A 24,198-nucleotide genomic window follows, 5' to 3' on the forward strand; every position below is an offset into this window, starting at 1 on the left:
AGTGACAGACCTACACCGCATTTGGGAACTGATTGCAATTTTTCTCAGCATTATCATACAGTGTATGGATTTCTTTTTGCGCCAGCAAGAAGAATTAGTCTTGGATGAATGAAGTACAGTGGTAAGGTTTCTCATGAAGGTGTTCGGATATCAATTGGTCCTGGATACTTCTCAGCATAATTGGCAGGATGTGTTTTTATTTCCGTTCTTGTTTTTTCGGCGACTATCCAACTCTTATACACCTTCAGGCATTATGTAGTTCCTTTGCTCTAATTGTATTTTCAGACATGCTTTGTTTATGTGTGTACATTCTTGTGCATGTGTTGTAATGTATCAATAAAGTCCCTCCCTGGTCGCCATTACCGCTGATTCGTGCCTCCCTCCTAATAGTCAAATCATTAACATTATTTAGACCACTGGTTATTGGTGGATGTGCGTGTGCGTTGATTTATTTTCTTCCATGTTGATCCACAGAACAATGTCTGTATATGCAATAATGTTTGGGTGGTACTCTGTAGGTTTGTGTATGCGCACATGTGTTAGACTGTCCTCGGGCCACTCTGAGTATTGATCTCCATTTGGTCAATGAGCAAGGCTAACAACGCTAGGATATCCTGCTCTCGCCCACCCCCAATCAATCTCAGCAGCCACATCACAAATGGCCCACTCTGCTCTTCGAGAGCCCCTGACAGACGCATTAGCCCACCTCGGCTGCCGTTAACCATCGCTAATGATCACCTCCAGCTTTGAAAGACAATGTCCGAAATAGTAGGTATGCACATTTTATCACATTGTTACGGGGATGTTCAAAAATTTGGTGCAAGTGTGTGTGTTGCCAAGCCCTGGTTTTCTCAGGTATAAAGGTTTTGTAGTCATTGATTTCTTCGGAGCACAACCTGGAGGCATAACATTAGTCTCACAAGACAGATATACATATACACCGACAAAGTAGAGCTTGTCGATATCGCGGGTCAATCATTTTGGATAACTCATCTGTGGAGAGACACCACAATCTCAAGAGAAAAGAGAAATGACGCATACATTATGTAGAGGGTGTCTCTTTTCTCACAGTCATGGCTTCCCACATCGCTTGAGTCTTAACGGGGATGCATAAAAGCAGGAACAAAATCAAGAAAGTGGTGGAGCTCTGGTAGCATTAGCTTCTCTGTGGCCCCTCTCCATTTTCTTATCACTCACTAACACCAGTATGGCACAGTTAAACACTTACACGCTCACTGACTCATTTATTGCTCTACTTTCCTTCTCTCTCCTCTTTTCCTCTGAGGTCTAAATCCCTTCATACTCAACGACTTAACCCCTCTCTTTCATTTCGCCCTCTTCGCTTGTGCTCGAATCCGCCAGTAACCATTAGCCGCGGCATGTGTATGCGATCTGTAAAGTAGCATTTTGTCAGGTGCCACGTTCCTGACACGTGGCGTACTTCAACACTCGTGAAGAAACGTCAATGATCAGTTGTTCCTTCTTTTTACGTTTAGTCTTTGGTTTCTAAGAAGTGAGGAAACTCACAGCGCAACGACCGCAGAATACCGCATTTATCATTTCTTTCCTCAAAATACCACCGTGAATTTTGCCCAAGAACATTTGAAGTATAAACACCATTGACTACTCTGATCCCTGATACACATCACCTGCATGGGAGTGTCAACATAGACGCTTATCAGTGACTTTGTGCTGCTGTGTACATTAACTGCTGCAGACTTTGAGACTTAATGAGGCTGCTAGTTCATGTAAAAAGTGTGGACAAATATGGACAAACAAACGTCACCATCTTGTGTCTTGGGGCGGTTTGCTCTTCTTTCTCTTTGTCTTTGTCTTTGGCTTGATGGAGTGCTTTCAGATAACTTCAGACTGCTACTGTCACCCCCTCCCCCACTCTTCCTCTCTATCACCATCCATTTGTCCCTCTCATGCATCCCCCCGCTAACCCTCCCTCAATCCCTCCCTGCCTTCCACCCCTCACTCCATCTTTCCTCCCCCCTTCAACGCAGGCCCCTCAGGTTAGTGTCAATTCTTCAGTGAATGCTCGTTGCCTTGCCGAGGTTTTCAGTCGAGCAAGAGCTAATTAACAAACCCGTAGAATCATTAGTTTTTCCTCACGTCTTTTCATTCCCATCACCCCATTACCCCCTCCTCATCTCCCCTTAGCGTCTTTGCTGTCAAATGTTGACATGTCGCAGATGCATTGAAATTTCTTGTCATCGTTCCTCAAGAATCTGCCTTTTTTATTGTAATTTTTTTCTTCTCACACCTCTATTTCAGTGTTCCTTGTGTTGTTGACGTAAACACGAGGTTTAGCGTGTTTTCTCTGTCTCAGTCTTTCCTTTCCTCCCACTCTGTCCCCATTCCTCCTCTACCTCCACCCCCCCAAAATATTTGTTTACACCTCAATCTCAATTCACGCTTTGAAAAAACCTTTCAACAATATATTTCTCCTTCCCCTGCTCTTTTGCGTTCTTTCTTCCAGGTGACTCTTTTCATTCTCTTCTAAACAGTTTTGTGTCCGACCCTCTCATTTCATTCCTACACCCAATCCTCACTTGTTCTTATCTCTTGCTCAATGGTATTGTTGCTTTGGGATGAGTGAATTCTCATCACAATCAAGTAAATTGGTTCTTCACTCTTTTGTTTTTTGTAGAAAACCTCTTGTTTCCAAACAAACAGTTACTTCCGGATCAACAGCTTTGCTACGATGGTGACTACACTTTTCGCCGATTTTGATAAGTGAGCTTGGACGATCATAAGCATTTTATAGTGATCGGTTGATCGGCTTTGTCGTCGTAGTTTGCCGATCTGATTATTGATGTCATTGATCGGCTCCACAAAAGACATTTTCTCCATGTCGGCATCGTGCCCATACATTGGTGCTGAGCTGTGTATCACTGGTATTTCTCTGTATTGTCAAACCGAAGATGTGGTCGGAACACCCCACCCCCTCCCCAAAAAAAAGGTAGATAACGGGATGTTGGCTGTTTGAAAAGTAGATCTTGGGGCAAAAAGGTTGTGGTTCACATCTCGGATTTTTTTTAAACAGGGTGTGTCTACTTCCCTCCTAGTAGGATTCGAGTCCATTGTCAACATCTCTCATTCTCGTTAAGGTTACCTATCCCAACTGACTTCAGGCAAAAGGTGGGCTACACCCTGAACTAGTCACCAGTCAGTTGCATGGCACATATAGACATGGAGAACCATTCGCACTCAAATTCACACAGTCACTGAGATGGAACTGAACCCTGACTGCCCGCACCAAAGTCAGCCTAGTGCACCACGACACCTTCAGTGACTCACTGAGTGACATTGTGAATATAAATGGTTGTCTTTCTACACTCTAAATGCCCTATGGTTGACTGGCGACCTTTCAAGATGTCATCGTTATATGGGCTAGGCTCCAGCTCCCAGCCACGCTAAACAGAATAAGATTTAACATTGATCCGCCACAATGTATTTTCTGTAAGACATTTTAACTTTATCTTTATGCTAACGCCACCATTCACATGCGTGCCACTCTAACCGGCAACACAATGAGGAGCCTCTTGTGTGGTGAAATGGGTACAGTTCGTGCCCATTATTTGCAGATTTTTCTTTTTCAATGAAAGCACACTGACAAAAGCGTACAGAACTGAACCGAGGAAGATGTGACCTGAGAAACTGATCAGTGTGTTTCAATTCTACTTAAAAGATCAACACCAGCCACTTTAAAAAATGAAGAAGTCCCATTTGGCTTCTTGCTGAAACATTTTGTTTCGTCTCCCACTGCATGACTCTCTCTCTCTTGCTGTCCATAAGTTCTACTGGGTCTGTTGATCACCTCTCCAACACGGTGGAGGACGGGAGAAAAGATGGGGCTTATTGCAGTACTCTGATGCATTCACTCTCAAAAATACACACACACCCTTAACACCACCAGTAACTGTTAGCAATGACAGCAAATTGTGTTCTCGGGCCTATTTGTGGTTCCAATTTGGCATCGCTTTCACTCGCATCATATGCTCACTCATGTCCTTGAAATTTCATTTTTGGTAACATTATGGGCTCACACCAATAACTGGTTTGATGAAATATTAGCCTTTTCCATCCTTTTTTACAACCCAGTGACTCCTGTGAAGAGAAGAAAATACCTGCCGGAAAAACTGTATAATCTTTAGTGTTATTGATGGGGGGGGATACAAACAAAAGTATAACTGAAAAGAAAACCAAATGAAATCCAGAAATTGTAAAGAAAGACTAATGTACAAAATGTGGGAGGTTGGGAGACAGACGGATAGATGAGTAGAATGCAATAATGTGATAATGCAGCTCAGGAGTAGAAGTATTTCTACACTCTTACGCTTTTAGTACCATTTCTACTTTTCACAGAAGATTTCATCATATTACCGAAGGCCATTTTGGCTCTTTGTGGGTAATAGGCTCCTGTGGAATTATTGGAGATGCCTGGCTTGGAGTTAATGGTCATTCTCCTGCCATATGTCTCACTCTCTCTGTCTCACTCCCCCTTGTTGGTAAGGAGCAGGAAAGATTAATGGCATACATAGATAGGGAGAGTCAGGGGCGATGGAGATAGCTGAAGGTGCAGCTTGTCAAAAAAAAAAAAATAGCAGCTCACCCTTGAAGACAAAAGCAATTAGAGGTTGTGCTCAGTATGTTTTTCTTTTTTTTTTTTTTTTGTCGAGGCCAGGAGGGCTTGTTGGGACGGTTTTTCTTTTAATACACTAAATGGACAAGAAAATGGGATTTAGTCAACATCTCTCACTGAAGGTCTGGAACATTTTTTTTCCCAAGACTGCACACAATCATTCAACACTGTATCCGTGGCTCAAAATATTGTAAGTGTATATATTGTGGACAACAAAATCATTTTTAAGGAGCATGACCTATCATGGGTAGTCACTGATAGTGTAGTGGTACACACGCCTGCCTTTGGTGCAGGCAGCGTGGGATCGATTCCCACTCAGTGATTGTGTCGATATCTGCCCTGCGCCTGACTGCCGACCAGTTCGCCCGAAGCTCCCTGGGATAGGCTCCAGCTTTCCTGGAACCCTTGTGAGTATAAGCGGCTTGGATAATGACAATGACATGAGTTATCATGGAAAGACATTCACCCAAAACACTTCTCCCCTTGATTGTTTCATTTATTAAGGTGATTATAGGTGCAGGACAAACACATTTGAATGCAAACACCACTTTCCATGTGGATTCTATTCATTTACATGCAGAGGGTACAGAGATGTCTCTCATTGGATTACAGCGGAATGCAGGGAAAGATGGGGCAGACAAAAGGGGGTGGAGCAATCAAGATGGAAGGAGGCACAGAGGAAAAATGCAGAAGAGAGAGCAGGGAGATGAAGACGTGAGACGCAGGGAGAGAAAAGGAGTGGCTAAAGAAAGACAGGAAGCAAGAGATGGCGAGGGTGGCGAGGAATGCTGCAGGAGGAGAGGAGGGGAGAGCCTATTGCCCTGAGACCCCAGCGAGAGAAAGAAAAAGAGTGTGAGAGAGCAAAAGAGTGATAGCCTCACAGCAGCACCTAATGGCTTCTCTGGAGAGAGGAGGAGAGGGCGGGAATGGAGAGGAGGGAGGGAGGGAGGAGGTGTAATGAGGGGTCTATGACAGAGGCAGAGACACATTTAGAGAAGAAGAGATGGAGGGAGAGACAAGAGAGGTGGAATTTGCATGGCCACCCAATAAAGAAGGAAGGTGCAAATTGTGAAATCAGAATGAGCATCGTTAGCACCAGTCATGTTCAATGTAGAAAAACTAACAGGCAGATAAAACGTGCGAGTGAAAGATGCACGCTGCTGGTCAACGAGGCCATCGGGACGACATTTTAGGTTAACAAATGCGGAAGAAACAGCTGAAAGGTGGATGATGATGCAGAGGAAGCAGCTGGATGGATGGCTCTGAAGAGCCGTAAAAGAAAATGGAGATGAATGATTGAAAAATGGGTGACAATCAGAATGATAAGAGGAGAGTATTGGAAGGAGGTGGGGGGAATGAAAGGAAAGTCAAAACACAACATTTAGTGAGACAGTCAAGGAGGAAATTGAAAAGGAGGGTTGTGTCCTCTCCTAACAAGACTGAGGACGAGAGGTAAACAGACTTGTGAGGACAGACACTCCGGAGTATTTTTCTAACTCTACTAGCAGCCGTCTAATGACACTGATCCCGCAATTCTCTCCGGAAAGAACTCAAATACTTGCCATGTGCCAAGAGCACACACACACAAACACTCAGCGTTTATCCTCTTCCCTGCTGTTTCTTGCTACCTGAAAGTGCAAGGTCGCCCCGAGTCGCGCTGTACATTCCCCACGATATACATAGATGCACGTCTGCACTCGCAATAAAGCAGGCGATGATAGAAAAGCCAACCCTGCACTTAAGGGCGACACATAGAGTTGAAAGAGGGATAAAAGAGAAGAGGCGGTGAAAGGAGCAGCAGTCCACCTGATGCGGCTCTGAGACGGAGCTCAAGACATACCTTTCCCAGCCACCATCTTTAGATTGCATTCAAACAAATCAATCTCTCTTTCTTTCTCCAATTCACCCCCACGACCACCACACACAGTAACATCGCGGAAATACATGCACATTTCAGTCACTCGTTCAAACGCACACTCAGACTCTCGGTGTGTCTTTAACGTTTCCATAGTGACCGTTTCCAAGGTGATTTACTGTACCACCTGGTCCCTCTTAGGCTGGTACATTCATCCGCTCGCCACAAACACTTGCCGGTCACCAATGATCTCATCTCCTCACTCTGTTCTCTTTTTCTTTTCCTTGCCTGTATCATGAAGATGATTTACTTCAATCCTCTTATAGTGTGTCATATTCCTCCTAATGTCATGCCTTATTCCCCCTAATCATCTTCATAGGAACAGGCAAAAGCAAACCACCCCCAGTAAACCACTTCCATCAGAAAAATTAAATGATATATTAATAGACTTATTCAAGATCAGTTAATTTCCAGAAATAATACGTCACTCTTATCTCCTACCTGTCTGTCACACTCAAAATACAACGACTATTGATCAGGCATCATTCTGGATCTTCAAACACTATGTGGAACGTGAGCCAATTGACCTCCAGTCTTTCTATATTTTACTTATTAGGAATATAGGGAATAATGACAAAAGGTCATTTGTTCCAGGGAAACTGTTGCATCATAGAACTTTGATATACTGCACAGTTTCAACATTTATCATTCTTAAAAATGGTCACACAAGTGTACCATAATTTCTCGAGTGTAATGCGTCCTGAAGTATAATGCGCACCCCCAAAGTTGACCTAAAAAAAATCAGGAAAGCCCTTCTACCAATGTACAATGCACAGCACTAATTTGCCGCTACACATATCCTCAGAATATTTGGAATGATCTGTATCTATATTTTGTAAGGTTTCTACTTGTATAGTGTTTCAAAAAACTGTCTGTACAACAATCATTAAAAATAATCATTGTGCGCGTGCTGATGTAGTCGTGATCTCGGGACAGGCCACGGGACAAGCTTGTCCTGATCCCTGTAATCGTCAGAACAGAATCCCTCAACCAACTAAAATAAATGCTCAATGATGGCACAATATTTTCATATTGTTGATACATACATATTACAGTCATAAAAATATAAAATCTTTAACATTGTTTATCAAACACTGCATTAAATATTTGTGCATAAAACGTTTGTGCATTATGCAGTTTATCCATTACATTACACATCCTTGGCCAAGCCTTCAAAAGAAGCATTATGACTCATCTTCAATCCGAAAATTTTATTTTTTATTTTTCATCCAATCCTAAATAAAATGCGCTCTATTAACGTTTTGAAAGTATTTTTTGAAAAATGTGCAGATTATTTTCGAGAAATTACCTTAAATGACTGTTCCCCTCTTAAACGCAAAGCATTAAAAATAGAAAAGCGTGAAGTACCATGACAGCACATTTGGCTGACTTCCTCATACTGCCCTGAAACTTTGTCTACTTCCTAAATGATTGTCTTCGTTCACGTCCACATTGTTGTTATAACGAGCATTATTGACTGTTTGGGCCCCTGGCACTTATCGAATAAGGCAGAAACAGAAAAGAAAGTGTCACTCAATCAATCAGCCTTCATTTGCAAGCGCTTTTCATGCAAAAAAAAAAAAAAGCCACGCAAAACCCTTTACAATAATTAAAAGATGGAAACAAATCCAATCTTCCAGTTATTAGTAAAATTGCTTATGTGGCTGAGTGCAGAGCTGCCAAGCTATAGAATTTTCCCTTTCAGAACAATTTGTCTGAATATCGTTTTAGTTATAGTAGTATATAATAGTTTTTAAAATAATATCAAGAGCATTACCACGCGACAGTTGTCGCATTATTTATTTATCTATTATTTCATTGAATTTCATTTATTTGGATTTCTATTAGCTTTGGCATCTTGAATGAATTATGGCTTCAATCTTTGTTGTTGTAATACGTTCATTGCATCAACTTTGTAATGTCAGGCACATTTTCAGCCAAATATCTTCTCTTACTTTTCATTTTTGTATTTCTCATATACACTACTACTGTTGAAATTATGCAAATTACCTCTTTGTGGGACTAATACAGGTTATGTTGTAAAGATGTATTATTATGTAGTAATTTGTTTCCAGTTGTGACTCTTTGTACAGTTGTCCAGCATTGTAAACGTAAAAAAAAAAGGGGGGGGAGGTTTCTTCTGTCAACGTGTAATAATTTGCCAGATATTTGGTCTTCAAAATTGGCTAATCTCCACCCAGAATGTGACACGTACTGTACCATCCAATCATGTTTTGGAATATAAGAAACAAATAAATAGCAAATTATGGCTAAAAGTTCATGAAACAATTTTGTTTAGAACGTAATTTGATACGGTCTAATGATACGTTTAGAATCGCAAAGAATCCTGGGAATATGTGTTGTGAAACTATTATGTCACTGCTCTCTGCGAAGCTAAGCTAACTACTTGGGAACAAATTATCGTCACCAAAAAAAGTAAAAAATGCCGTGCTGCGGCCGCTTCGGGATGGAATTTCCAATCAGGATGGAATAGAGAAAAAAAAGTATGTAAGCATTCATAGCTTTTCCAAAAAGATGAAGTTGAGGAAAGGGGAAGATATGCGCTTGCGCGAAGCCTTTGATCGCCCCCGGCTCACGGGAGAGCTTACCGGTGTGTCTGGGTATAAACGACGGCTTAAATCCAATGCAGTGCCAACTAGCTTTCCTCACAAGGAGCCTAAATGGCTGCGTGGGACATGCAAAAGTCCAGCAAAAGACACAAAGGGCAGGAGGCACTGACCGCGTTCCTTGACCAGCCCTTTCAAGATGCAGCAGCTGTTGGAAACAATCCTTTTGTACTAGAAACTGACTTCCATCCATCCATCTTGTGAGCCGCTTATCCTCACAAGGGTCGCAGGAGTGCTGGAGCCGATCGCAGCTATCTTCGGTACGGAGGCGCAGGGTACATCCTGAACTGGTTGCCAGTCAATGGGATGGCACATAGAATCAAACAGTGAGAATCGCACTCACAATCTTACCTGAAAAAGGTCTGCATAGAACATTATTCTGTTACTACTGAATGCATTTATAGCATTAGGCAAAACCAACAAGTACTGTTGGCAGCGGCTGAAATGAAAGGAAACAGATACTCGCTTTGTCAGTAGGCATTGGCAAGCAGTAGATACAAATACAGCACTCAAAATGACCAACTCGACTTTCTTCGTCCTCCTTTCTTCTTTCTTCCTCTCTCCCCTCTTTTTCCTGGTCACACTCTGCCTCGAACTAGAATGACTGAGCAGGGTTGAGCGCTCCCAGTGGCTGCGACTGCGGCCTCAGCTAAAAACTACTCGAGGCGTCTGGGACATCCCATTTGACGTCACTACCCAGAATGCACTGTAACAAACAAAAACAATAAACAAAGGCAGCCTGTGTCGAAAAATTATACAAATAGTTCTCTGGAATGGCTGCACTCCACACCCATCAATGGCCAGCCAGTCGCAGGGCACATCGAAACAAACAGCCGCACTCACAATCACACCAAGGGACAATTTAGAGTGTCCAATTAATGTTGTATGTTTTCGATATGTGGGAGGAAACCCACGCAGGTATGAGGAGAACATGCAAACTCCACACAGGCAGGGCCGGGTTTCAAACCTGGGTCGTCAAAACTGTGAGGCCTACGCTATACAGCTACGCCACCGTGCCGCCTTTATTTAACATTTAAAACTTATATAATACTCCTCTTGCTGAGGTTCTCTACCTTTACTTGGAAACCAGACTGGACAAGGGTCTCATTTTGAAGCTAACCACACAAAATTACTTTCATGTCAAAGCGCAGCTCTGGTGTTAGCACAGGTTAGCATTAGCTGACATCAGCGATATCATTAGTTTTCGACAAACAGCACATATTCAACTGTTAGGAGAAATTGCGAGAGTGGGATGAGAGTGGTGGGGTTGTGTTTGGTTCATTGTCATCTGCATGCGCCACATGTGCAGGTCCACTACACAAAGATAAGTATGATTTGAAAGCTCAGGGGAATGAAGTGCTGCCTCCATAAGGGAAAATGCAAATGCCTTTTGCTAGGGCCAGCCTTTTATTTCTCTAAAACTCTGTGATGCTTGAGAGCAACTACTCAGCATTGCTTCAGTCGTTTGCATGAGACCAGAGTGGCCCCTCAAAACAGGTTCATTTCAGCAAAACTACAAAAATGGGGTGTAAAGTACGCTACACTCATGTTAGTTAGAAACACGTTATTTGTTGAAGAATTGGAATCATTTTTTATGTTGCAGGTTTTAAAATCAGGGGTTTCACAGTACTGCCGGATAGCTGCAGGTTTATTCACGTGATTGTCACAGGTTTGAATCCCGTCTGCTGTTCTCGAATCAGTGAGAGTCTGTAGTTATTTACAAGCTGCACAGTAAATGTAGTGTTTTCCTCGGCATGTGCGCTATGCGTGGAGTTCAGAAATAGGCCAATTCGGGTTTAGAGGCCAGAGATGCGAGAGATTAAATGAACCCACTGTGGGGAGCAACGGTTTAAATGTACTTTGAGGAGAAAGTGACCATGTGAGAATGAGGAGGTGGTCTTCGGGACTGAGGGTGGGTCTGTTCTTCACTTGAGGAAACGGTGGCTCTGGCTGCTTCCATCCTCATGTCCTTGTTTTTGTATGGGTGTGTGTCAACAGGGCTATTTGGATATTGTTAAGTCTGTCTGGTACTTTTTCGACTTTCGGGTTGTTGTTCCCGCTGCCAGTCAATTGGTTTTACACCACCATTGCATGTGCATTTAATTCTTGAAATACTCGCCCATTTTCAACACCGCATAACTTGGTTAGAGTCACGGGGCGCTGGAACCTACACCAGCTGACTCCGGGTGAAAGACGGACTAACACCCTGAACTAGTCACCAGTCCATCGCAAGGCACATATAGAGACGGGCAACCATTCAGACCCTCATTGAGTGGAAACTGAACCCACGCTCCCCACAGCAAAGTCAGGCGAGTGTACTCCTACACCATCAGTGACTTATTCTTGAAATAGTGAAATTGAAATAGTCAAGTAAAATGTTTATCTTGGATAATTATTAATATATTAAACTAGTCTGCGATTGGCTGCCAACCAGTTCAGAGTGTACCCTGCTTCCTGCCCGTTGAAAGGTGGGATAGGCTCCAGCACTCCCCGTGACCCTCGTGAGGATAAGCGGCAAAGAACATGGATGGATATTAAACTAGTGATTCTCGAAGTGTGGTACAGGTACCACTTGCAGTATGTGGATTCATCCTAACGATACTGTATGGCTATAAAAAAAAAAAAAAGCCCCATAAAATGGAATTGTTTTTGTCTTGAAAGAATATGACATTAACTCAAACCATAACTTTTTTATAATTTTTGTTAAAAAAAACTGATAAAAGAAAAATGTGACATACTTCTTGCGTCTTTGCACTTTCTTGGCCTTTTCCACATAAAACCAAAACGGCGGCTTTTCTGCTTTGCTGAGGCAGGAATGAAAACTTGTTTTAGCAGACGCGAGGCCACACACGCACACAAATACATACACCTATATCCCAGCTTGCTTCACATGTAATGTAATTGCCTGGGCTCTGGACGCCTCCTAACCCGATCAAATTGACAGCCTCCACTACACACAAAGCCACATTATGCAAGCACACACATCCTCCACAGGCAAGCTGTAATGCGTCTTTTTTCACCACATCCTCTCTTCCTTTCCTGCAACAAACTGGCAACTCGACTTGCGTACACGGCGGCCTCGGTCGCCACTGACCCATTTGTGTTGAGCAGCGCTGGGGCACCAGAACAAAAAGTGTCTCGCGGGGACAGACGACCGGAGGTGAAGAGACAGTTGCGATAAGTGGAATGTCAACCTGCTTCACAATGTGCGCATTTCTGAGTTAGGATGCACTTGCGACTTCAGAGACAAAACGTGTCGTCCAAGCAGAATATTTACATGTAACAGATTTGGTGTGGGATCGTGCGTGTCTGCGAAGTGTTGTGGAGGGCGACCGGGCACGCCAAGCGTAGTTTCTGATCCAAGAGCCATCTGGTCCTGGCCGCAGCAACTGTTGCTTTCTTCTCCCCGAGCCACCGTTTACTCCTCCTTGATCTTCTCCCTCACTCCTCCTTGCACAATAACAGCTCTCCTCCTCTCATCCCTTCTCAAATGTCACCTTCCTCCTATCATTTGGCAGCCTTTTGACATCCAATCCACGGCATGTTTGCAGTGAATCGTTTCCCTACGGCGTGCGTTAGTGTATGTGGGCTTTAGACCCACTTGTACTCCCAACAAAGGAGACGCCCAGGTGCCCTGTGTTTTTCAAAAGATTGAAGAGGAGCCAAGAAAGAGTTTTTAATGGTTGGGCGTTTGGAGAGATGTGGAAAAAAAAAAGGGGGGGGGGGGAATCGTAGATCAGAGCAGTCATGATTGAGCCATCTGCTCAGAGGAGACCAATGACACAAACACGCACCCACACAGATGTTTAAAGGTCACCATTGCCTCCTGTTGGTCACTTGTGAGAATTACTCCTTCCCCGCCATCTCTGTTGTGGTGCAACCCAAGGAAAGGAGCAGCAGCAGATGAGAAGACACGTAGCTGAGAGCATCGACCAGTCTCCTGTGCGCGCGCGTGTGTGTGTGTGTGCATGTTTGTGTGTGCGTATGTAGCTGTCTGCTGTGTACAATCTGAAAAACACGAAGACACGTAGCTGAGAGCATCGACCAGTCTCCTGTGCGCGCGCGTGTGTGTGTGTGTGTGCATGTTTGTGTGTGCGTATGTAGCTGTCTGCTGTGTACAATCTGAAAAACACGGTGCTGATTCCTCCACCAGTTTTTGTGTTATAAGAGGCAATGCACGGACGCAACCCCTCCGGCTGCAAAGGCTGAAGCCCATTCCTGCATCTGCTCTCTTCGTACACATGCACACATGTGCTTTGTCATGTCAGGGACTGCGTTGATGCATTTTTACGTGTACGAATCACCTTTTGCTCTCCGTACCAGACTACTCTTCCTGCCAGTAGGTCTAAACAACATCCTCTTCCATTTCAGCTGTTGGGGTTTAAAAACGTGCCATAAATGCTCCCTCTGTGCGCGAGCCGAGGTATTTAGTCCTATTGCAGATTAGCATATGGCTAAGTGGAGAAGGAAGTGCTCTTTATATGCTAATGAGTTTTTAATATATGCAGTAAGGACAAACCATTTTGCGAGGGCTCAGGATAATGCTGCTAAATATACCGGAACACTTTTTTTATGCTTTTATAGAACATAGAGGCTCAATTTAGGCAGTCTTGGGAGAATTTTGGATGGCTTACTTGGCTGCATCTCTGTTTTGTACACACAAAAATGCACATACGCTCAAATATTTGTGGATGCAACAATACCACTTCTTTCACATAAAATATGAATCCTCTCTTTTGAGAACTCACCAATACCGGCTACCGATTCTTTTTATTTCAACCAAATATTTTTCAAAAATGCCATAGGTTTCACTCAAATGTATCACTTTTTGGGGTAACAACTTGCCATTACAAGATGAAGAGAATATATCCCATGTCACAAAACAAATGAGAAAAATCATTACAATTGTGATCGTAGCATTTCAGTACAAATGTTGATTCGCCAAGTATTCTGTTTTGATTAGTGGACAAAAAGAAATAAAAGTGTAGCTTTTTTTGCAGCTGACATAGCTTTTACTTGACTCCCACATCCCAAAAACATGCAACTTTAATTGGACACTCTAAATTGCCCCTAGGTGTGACTGTGCGTGCAGTTGTTTGTCTCGATGTGCCCTGCATTTGGCTGGCGACCAGTTCTAGGTGTACCCCGCCCCCTGCCCATTGACAGCTGGGATAGGCTCCAGCACTCCCACGACCCACTTGAGGATAAGCAACTAAAAATATGGATGGATGGATGGATGGATGGATGGATGGATGAAATGCAACAAAACTGACACAAAAGGTACATTTAGTTTTCTACACTAAACAGTCTCATCTGCACAAGCAACAATTCCAGCAAATTTAATCAATGTGGAAAAGGTGTTTTCGTTTGCAAAATATCAGATTGAAATAGGCTCAAAACGAAAGCTGTCACGAGCACATTACATGGCAAAATACAAGAGGCAAACAGATTAACGATCCTAAATGATGGGCCACCGGGGCTTGCAAAATTCACCGGTTGCCAGTCGGCGGCCGCATCCGTTCATCAAACTGTTTAGCTGTGACTTCCTCTTTACTGTGTGTTTGTCTAGGAGCAAGGTGTTGTGGGACTGTCCCGACCACCTGGCGCCATCCCACCTCCGCACCCCGCCGGCGGTGTGGCTTCAGGAGTGGGGCCTAACCAGGGGTCGGGTCCGCCTCCGGGCTACGTGGGTAACCAGCAGCAGGCGGCCATGATGAAACATATGATGGTGATGGAGCAAGAGAAGAGGGTGCAGATGCACATGATGGAGCAGCAGAAGCAGCAACTCTTCAGGGAGCAGCGGCAGCAGCAGCAGCAGCAGCTTCTGGCCGAGCAGGTGAACATTTCATCCGGGGCCGTGCAGAGTGTGTGGAATCATTATTTTTGCCTACGTTGTTTATCAATTTGAAAATACATACTGTATTTGTGTGCATGAAAAGAGGAGCTCCTCCCCTGATGTTCCCTACCATTGTCTGTTCGCACGTCTAATTACCCTCCGCTGCCCCCTCTCCACGACGTCTTTTCATCTCTCCAGCATGTGTGCACGCTTATGTTCGTGTTATTTTTCCACATGCCACCTGCTGCGATAATGTCCTGTTTTCTTTTTACTTCTCTCTCTACGATTGAATCAAGTGTTAAACAGTCTTGGACTCTGAAGTCCTCAGCCCACCATGTTGGTTTTTCGTTTGATCTGCAAAAAACATATGCATCTCTACTTCAATCGCCGTCTGGAAGGAACACTGCGGTGTCGTGTCGCCTGTGAACTGCAGTAACTTTCACGGCGCACACAAATGGAATGGGCTGCGACGTTTTGTTTCCTCAGCGTGCGCTGATCAATCCAAAACTCGTTTACACTGCAGTCTAAGTGCTCAATCCCAATTTAATGCCTGCATTCATTTCTTTACAATGTGTAGTGAAGAAAATAAGTATTTGAACACCCTGCAATATTGCAAGTTCTCCCACTCAGAAATCATGGAGGGGTCTGAAATTTTCATGGTAGGTGTATGTCCACTGTGAGAGAGATAATCTAAAAAAAAAAATCCAGAAATCACAATGTATGATTTTTTTTTTTTTTTTTTATGATTTGTGCGATACAGCTATAAATAAGTATTTGAACACCTGAGAAAACCAATGTTAATATTTGGTACAGTAACCTTTATTTGCAATTACAGAGGTTCAACATTTCCTTTAGTTTTTCACCAGGTTTGCACACACTGCAGGAGAGATTTTGGCCCTCTCCTCCACACAGACCTTCTCTCGATCAGACAGGTTTCTGGGCTGTCGCTGAGAAACATGGAGTTTCAGCTCCCTCCAAAGATTTTCTATTGGGTTTAGGTCTGGAGACTGGCTAGGCCATGCCAGAACCTTGATATGCTTCTTACAGAGCCACTCCTTGGTTTTCCTGGCTGTGTTCTTCGGGTCATTGTCATGTTGAAAGAGACCCAGCCATGACCCATCTTCAATGCTCTGACTGTGGGAAAGAGGTTGTTCCCCAAAATCTCACAATACATGGCCGCGGTCATCCTCTCCTTAATATAGTGCAGTCGTCCTGTCCCATGTGCTGAAAGCACCCCCAAAGCATGATGTTACCACCCCCATACTTCACAGTAGGGATGGTGTTCTTGGGATGGAACTCATCATTTGTCTTCCTCCAAACATTGTTAGCGGAATCATGACCAAAAAGTTCAATTTTGGTCTCATCTGACCACAAAACTTTCTCCCATGACTCCTCTGTATCATACAAATGGTCCAGCCGTGTGGAGTTATACAATTTTGTCTCTGGTTTCTTTGGACAGCTCTTTGGTCTTGGCCATGTTACTGATTTGTATGGGGTGGACATGTATCTTTATGCAGCTGATGACCTAACACAGGTGCATCTGATTCAGGATAATACATGTAGTGGAGGTGGACTTTTAAAGGTGGTATAACAGGTCTTTGAGGGTCAGTATTCTAGCTGATGGACAGGTGTTCAAATACTTACTTGCAGCTCTATCACACAAATGAATCATTAAAAAATTATACATTGTGATTTCTGGATTTTTCTTTTTAGATTATCTCTCTCAAAGTGGACATGCGCCTACTATAAAAATTTCAGAGCCCTCCATGATTTCTAAGTGGGAGAACTTGCAATATAGCAGGGTGTTCAAATGGTCATTTTCTTCACTGTACATATGCACATGAAACTGCACACATTGTAACTGCATGAATGTCAACATTGTTTTTTTATTTACTCCACCTAATTGCTGCTTTAAGTCTGCGCTACTGCGCGTTTTCAACAATATTTGTATGATTTTGCATTTGTGTGCGTATGCGTGTTTTCTTAGCTCCAACATCAGCATCTCCCAAGACAGATGGGCCAAGGTCAGCGGAATCCCTTCCCTCAAGTCAGTCAGTATCAAGGTGAATGAGCAACATCAACATTTTAACTATACAGTACACATCATGCAAAGCAATGCAAAGTAAATGTTTGTAATAAAAGAAAAGTATTTAAAATAATACCAAAGTTGTTATAAACTGAAAGTTTTTTTTTTTATTTTTTATAAACATAGACTATGCGTGACTTTCTGAATGTCTATGGCAGCGAAACCAAACCCCATCCCGTCAATCTGTTCCTGTCAAATACACCCTTTGGCATTGAGATTAGATTTTTTTTTGTGCCTCTCGTTTTGTGTCTTTAAAAAAAAAAAAAAAAAAAAAACGAGAGATTTTCCTGCTCTGCCTGTTACCAAGGCAACTTGTCTGTCCTGGATCCCCCAGAGTTCCGGTGAAGTCAGAGAGATGGATGAGAGGAGTGAAGTGGGAGAGAGGATGGAGGGGTGGGGTGGGGGGGTGTCAACAAGAAGAATAGGTGCATGATCTGGAACGTGGGGAGGCTGGGATGAACGACAGAAAGTGACAGAGAGTGGGTGTGAGGATGATGGGGGAATGAAGACTATTCAGCCCAGGAAGGTTGAAATTCAAGTTGAAAGGCGTTCATAGTATGAAAAAATATGTAGCTGAAAGTCCAAAAGATATGGAGGAGGACAAGAGGTGTTGTGTTGTTTTCCTGGCATTTATCTACAAAAGGGGTCAAAACGGTGACTCTCTCGTCTCGTCTGAAATTTCCTAATCATGCTCACTTTCCGTATGTCTCCAGTTATTAGTTCCGTAAGTCTACTCGCCGCACAAATCCCGAGAGTGTGGCGTGTGATCCTCTTTGTTCTCGTACTGTTACTGTTGCACGCCAAGCTGCGAGGTGAGGGATTAGTGGAATGATGTCAGGAGTGGGTTCATTACCGGATTTAGAGCAATTTCCACACTGGAAGACCTTGACAGTTGTGCCACTACTGAGCATCTTTTTGAAAGGAAACTGTGACTAACTCCAACCCTTCTGGCACGCCGGGATTTGAATTTAATTTGGTCTTTTTTAACAGTAAATATTTTGTTCTGGAATATTATCTACTGCTGTTTATACTTTTTCACTCTGTAAAGCTCAAGCTTTACAAGAGTATTATCCCGTACATAAATTATTTGTTTTTATTATAGTTTTTATTATATCAAACACTGTATGTTTAGTTAATGTTAAATTTTCGGCTGACAGTCACTCATCATTTGCAGTACTTTTTAGTTCTGGAGTGCAGGTTCAGTGTTTGAAGTCAATATGTCTCCAATAGTCCCATACTGCAGGAGATGATCCCCGATTAAATTTTTTTTTTGTCAATCCCCACCTTTTTATGTTGTCTCTGACATTACAAATACAAATGCAACCTCTTATGTACATGCAATGCGCAGAAAACATGAGGCGGAGAAATCCACTGGTTTGCATGAACAGTGTATCCAATAGGTCATGTAATATGTACCCTATTTTGACAATGTGATGTTAAATCCTCTCTCATTTAATAGTCTTTTGAGAATATTTTTGTCGACAATCACGAATTTTCAGGGGTGCTGCCATTTTTGCGAGTCACATGATGTACGTGGGCGTATGTGACGTGTACTGTTCCGTTCCAAACGCTCTATTACATGGGACACCATTACGCCCAGCACTGATTTCTCACATTTATCCTCACCTGATGAAGAAATAGCAGTATCGGTTCATCAGGAAGACGGAGGAATACCTCCATACACATTTGAACCTGTGGCTGTAATTAATGTTGATGGATCGTTTTTTGGGTGGAATGACGCGGAGTCTAACTACTCGAAGGCCTACGCTCGACATAAGTGCATGTAAAGAAGCACCCCCGGGAGCTCCAGGATGGCAGGGCGGATGGTTCTTCAGACTTGAATGACACGGAGTCTGACGAGCAAGCTTTCAGGCGGCGGAGGCCTTTAGCCGAGCTTCGGTGGTGGCGGAGGCCTTTAGCCTAGCTTTGGCGTCCACGGCTAAAGGCCTCCCCAGACATTGAAGCTCGGCTCGTGGCCCGTCTTCTGTGGCACTGTAGGCCTTTAGCCTAGCTTCGGCGTCCGGGGCTAACGGTTTCCGCCTCCTGGAATCTTGGCCTGCGGCCGCCGCCGAAGCTCGCTCGTCAGACTCCGCGTCATTCCCATCCGAAGAAGCATCCGGGGCTGCCGACCCGGAGCTCCCGGGGGCCTTTGTTTACGCACTTATGTCGTGCGTAGGCCTCCAAGTAGTTGGAGTCCGTGTCGTCTAAAGAACCATCCAGCGTTTGGAACGGCAAGGTACACGTCACATACGCCCACGTACATCATGTGACTCGCGAAAATGGCAGCGTCCCTCCAAATTCGTAATTGTTGATAAAAATCTTCTCAAAAGACTATTAAATGAGAGAGGATTTAACATCACATTGTCAAAATAGGGTGCATATTACATGACCTATTGGTAACGTTGTTCATGCAAACCAGTGGATTTCCCCTTTAAACTAAATATGGCTCCTTCCTGACGCATTTGAGTCCTATTTTTTTTTTTATTCTTGCTATATATACAGTATGCCTTTCCATGTGTTACTCCAATCTTGACTACTACCATGTACTTTATTCTCAGGTTCTCCTCAAGATCTGGCATCCAGGAGCCAAGCTCTCCAGAGCATTCGGGCTGCACGTCTTCTACAACAGCAACAGCAGAACCAGCAGCAGATGGTCCAGATGAGCTCTGTCCAGAGCCAGGGGAGCACCGCAGGACCCCAAGGTGACATGGGCCTACCCTACAGCACCCAAGGCTCTAACCAGGGTTCTCTCTATGGGCTCAGTCCTTCCATGAGCCAAATAATCCACCAGCAGCAGCACCAGAGCCAAAGTGTCCAAGCCTCCCTCGGTCTTCCACAGCAGCACAACCCGGCTGGAGGGCAACCCAGGCAAGCAAGCGGCGGTCCCGGGGTTGGGGGTATTCCTGGAGGCCCTGGCGGTAGTGCCGCTGGAGGCTATGGAGGACAAGGGATGTTAATGAACCCCATGGCCCAGCAACCCCTCAAAGGTCCAACTAATGCCAAAGCCCAAGCACAAAGACTGCAAAGCATGCTGGGAGCTGGAGGGGGTGGCGGGCCAATGGCCGGAGGAGGCTGGCCGCAGCAACAAGGACAGAGTCTACAAGGCATGGGGCCGAGTGTCGTAAGGACTACAGGAACAGGAGGGGACAGGGTTGGATTCAGTTCCGCCCAGGGCTACGGGATGCAGCCAGGTCATCCCCCACGCGTGGCCAAGCAACACTTTCAGGGGCCAGGCCAGGGGATGGCCCAAGGGATGGACCCCAGGGTGGGAAACCCAGCAGCGGGCATGGGTGGCCCGATGGGCACACACATGGGCGGTCAGCCCAGGACCAACCAGTCTCGGCCCATGGTCATGAACCAGGGGTTAAACCAAGGGGTTATGGGTCCAGGGGCGACTGGAATGGGGTCGTTCGGGCCAGGCCCTGGGGGCCCGGGTTTAGGGGCCGCCGGAGGAAGTGGACCTTACGGACCCGGGGGACTGGGCGTTGGTAATCAGACGCAGGCCTACCAAAGGACAGCCAATCAAGACATGTCATCCTATGGTTATGGGGGCGGGCCCTCCAGTGGAGGAGCCTTCGGATTGGGGGATGGATCAGGAGCGGAGCTGGACTCAAGCGAGGGTTGGATGGAGGAGTTTTTCCCTAGCCAATAGCCTAAATGAAAACTAGAGATGAGTTTTTACTGGATGAAGTAAACATTTCAAGACACAAAAGGACACACTCCAATGTTAATTGGTGTCTATGTAGCGTTTCAGTCATCCAGGTCATGGTAATCTGCAGAAGTGGATTTTGGCAACGCGACTGTCTTGGTTGTCAGAAATTTGATTTCCTAAAGGCTTCTTCACTTCTAAATCTCGGGTGCCGAATTCTCGAAATTCATACGTCTGGTGGATGTTTCCCTTGGAGGTTGTCAGATGAGGGTTGTTGTTCCCAAGTGTGACTGGTGAATAACCGTTTTGCGTAGCGACCCGTCAGTCATCTACCTGCTGTTCAATGTCTTATTTGTGGCCACTTTACTCAGCGTGTCAGGCAATCTTTGGCCAAGATATGTCAGGATATTGTTAGGAGCTGGTAACAAGACGTCTTTCTGGTTTGACATACAACCCCAATGCCAGTAAAGTTGGGACGTTGTGTTAAACATAGATAAAAACAGAATACAATGATTTGCAAACCATGTTCAACTTAGATTGAATTGAAGACACGACAAAGACAAGATAATAAATGTTCAAACTGATCAACTTTTTTGGGTCAATAGCCATTAACGGAACTAACTAAAAACTGGGACGGGTTTATGTTTGCCACTTTGTTACATGACCTTTTCTTTTAAAAACATCCAACATCCGGGAACTGAGGACACTAATTGTTTAAGCTTTGTGGGTGGAATTCTTTCTCATTCTTGCTTGATGTACTGCTACACTTGTTCAACAGACTGGGGTCTCTGTTGTTGGATTTTACGCTTCATAATGCACCACACATTTTCAATGGGAGACAGGTAATACCTGTTACTACAAAGCCACAATTTTGTAACACGTGCAGAATAGGACACTAATTGTTTAAGCTTTGTGGGTGGAATTCTTTCTCATTCTTGCTTGATGTACTGCTACACTTGTTCAACAGACTGGGGTCTCTGTTGTTGGATTTTACGCTTCATAATGCACCACACATTTTCAATGGGAGACAGGTAATACCTGTTACTACAAAGCCACAATTTTGTAACACGTGCAGAATGTGGTTTGGCATTGTCTTGCTGAAATAAGCAGGCGCATCTAGGAAAAAGACATTGCTTGGTTGGCAGCATCTGTTTCTCCAAAACCTCCGTGTACCTTACAGCATTAATGGCTATGTCACAGATCTGTAAGTTACCCATCCCATTGGCACTAACACAACTCCATAAAATCACAGATGCTGGCTTTTGAACTTTGCTCCCATAACAGTGTGAATGGTTCTTTACCTCTTTGGCCCAGCGGACACAAAAGCCAACATTTCCCAAAACAATTTGAAATGTGCACTCGTCGGACCACAGAAAACATTTCCCCTTTGCATCAGTTCATCTTAGATGAGCCTGGGGCCAGAGAAGCTGGCAGACTTCCTGAGTGTTGTTGATAAATGGCTTTTGCTTTGCATAGTAGTGTTTTAAGTTACACTTTCGGATGTAGCGCCCAACTCTTTTCACTGACATTGTTTTTCTGTAGTGTTCCTGTGCCCGTGTGGTGACATCCTTGACAACTTGTTGGTTTTTGATGCAGCCTGAGGGATGGAAGTTCATGAGCATTCAATGCTGGTTTTCGGCCTTGCCGCTTACATGCGGCAGCCTCTCTGAACCTTTTGATGATATCACGGGCCATAGATAATGAAATCCCCCAAATTCCCGACTATTTGGTCACGCATTTGTTCATAAAAAGGTGAACCTCGTCCCATCTTTTTGAACGACAGCAATTAAGAGAAGTTGCTTTTATACAAAATCGTGGCACCCACCTTTACTAAAAACCATAGTTTATCAGTTTGAACATGAAATATGTTGTCTCCCAAGTGTATTCAATTAAATATATGCTAAGCGTGATTTGCAAGTCTTTGTGTTCTGTTTTATGTGTTTAACACAAAGTCCCATTGGGGTTGTACACGGTTTTCTTCAAGACTTTGACTTTGTTTTCCTCAGTGAGGTCTCCCTTCTCTTTGAACTTCAGACTGGACTCAAAAGAGGCTGCACTTCGAAATTATACCATACGTGTGTGTGTGTGTGTGTGTGTGTGTGTGTGTGTGTGTGTGTGTGTGTGTGTGTGTGTGTGTGTGTGTGTGTGTGTGGTGTGTGTGTGTGTGTGTGTGTGTGTGTTGTGTGTGTGTGTGTAGTGTGTGTGTGTTGTGTGTGTGTGTGTGTGTGTGTGTGTGTGTGTTGTGTGTGTGTGTGTGTGTGTGTGTGTGTGTGTGTGTGTGTGTGTGTGTGTGTGGTGTGTGTGTGTGTGTGTGTGTGGTGTGTGTGTGTGTGTGTGTGTGTGGTGTGTGTGTGTGTGTGTGTGTGTGTGTGTGTGTGTGTGTGTGATGTGTGTGTGGTTGTGTGTTGTGTGTGTAATGTGTGTGTGTGTGTGTGTGTGTGTGTGTGTGTGGTGGTGTGTGTGTGTGTGTGTGGTGTGTGTGTGTGTGTGTGTGTGTGTGTGTGTGTTGTGTGTGTTGTGATGTGTGTGTGTGTGTGTGTGGTGTGTGTGTGTGTGTGTGTGTGTTGTGTGTGTGTTGTGTGTGTGTGTAGTGTGTGGTGTGTGTGTGTGTGTGTGTGTGTGTGTGGTGTGTGTTGTGTGTGTGTGTGTGTGTGTGTGTGTGTGTGTGTGTGTGTGTGTGGTGTGTGTGTGTGTGTGTGTGTGTGTGTGTGTGTGTGTGTGTGTGTGTGTGTGTGTGTGGTGGCGGTTGCTTGGTCTCTCCGAAACAGAGCTCATAGTACCGCACTTCATAAACAATATTTCAACTGCAGTAATAAGCCTCTTCCCAGGGGACACACCCACCAGACCAGAGACATGAATATGGGACTGAAGCAACTTGGATTTAGAACTTCAGAACCCTTTTTAATTAACTCTGAAAACATCTTCAGCAAGCAAGAAAAGTCCACTTGCTGCGCAATGTTGATGGCATGTTCTTTAGGCGAGTTCACAAATCGAGTTCATGTGTTCTGTGCGTGGATGACCACTGAGAAATCATTATTGTCTTGTGCATATTAATGGAAACTCATATCGAGATTAAGAAATGCGTTCTGGCAAGTTCCCTTTTTTTTTTTTTTTTTACCCTGCGGAAAGAGTGATTATTTTCCAGTATTTTCAAGCAAAGCCCGTTTACAGTGCGTTTCGAGGCGCAGCTTCAGCGGGGGCTGATTGAACACAGCAGACTGATGGAGGAGAAGAAAAAGTTGCCCTCAAGACAGCAGTTTCTATCTGTTTGTGCCACCCGGCTCAGTGCTTCACATCTCTCCACTCCGTGAGGGAGTCAGAAGTACTCTCAATTCTCCCATTTTGTGACTTTGAAATGTGCCCCGCCACCCTGCCCTCCAACTCACACAAATCGTTCTTCCTCCATCTCTTTCTCTTTGTCTTCATTTCATCTG

The 24,198-nt window shown here is 44.3% G+C and overlaps 1 protein-coding gene and 1 non-coding gene across 2 annotated transcripts in view; both read left to right on the plus strand.

Moving 5' to 3' along the window:
• Positions 1–22,910, plus strand: part of maml3 (mastermind-like transcriptional coactivator 3) — a 116,047-nt gene extending 93,137 nt beyond the window's left edge. Inside the window, exons 4-6 of the mRNA XM_061830563.1 lie at positions 14,763–15,029; positions 17,017–17,092; positions 19,674–22,910. Of these exons, the coding sequence (XP_061686547.1) occupies positions 14,763–15,029; positions 17,017–17,092; positions 19,674–20,767 (1,437 nt within the window). The 3' untranslated portion in view covers positions 20,768–22,910. The remainder of the gene's footprint in view (positions 1–14,762; positions 15,030–17,016; positions 17,093–19,673) is intronic.
• On the plus strand, positions 4,903–4,974 carry trnaq-uug (transfer RNA glutamine (anticodon UUG)). The gene has a single exon. It is a non-coding gene; the product is annotated as a tRNA-Gln (tRNA).
• Positions 22,911–24,198: the final 1,288 nt, after the last annotated feature.

The sequence above is a fragment of the Syngnathoides biaculeatus genome, chromosome 9 (genome assembly GCF_019802595.1).
Source record: "Syngnathoides biaculeatus isolate LvHL_M chromosome 9, ASM1980259v1, whole genome shotgun sequence".
Taxonomy (NCBI): domain Eukaryota; kingdom Metazoa; phylum Chordata; class Actinopteri; order Syngnathiformes; family Syngnathidae; genus Syngnathoides; species Syngnathoides biaculeatus.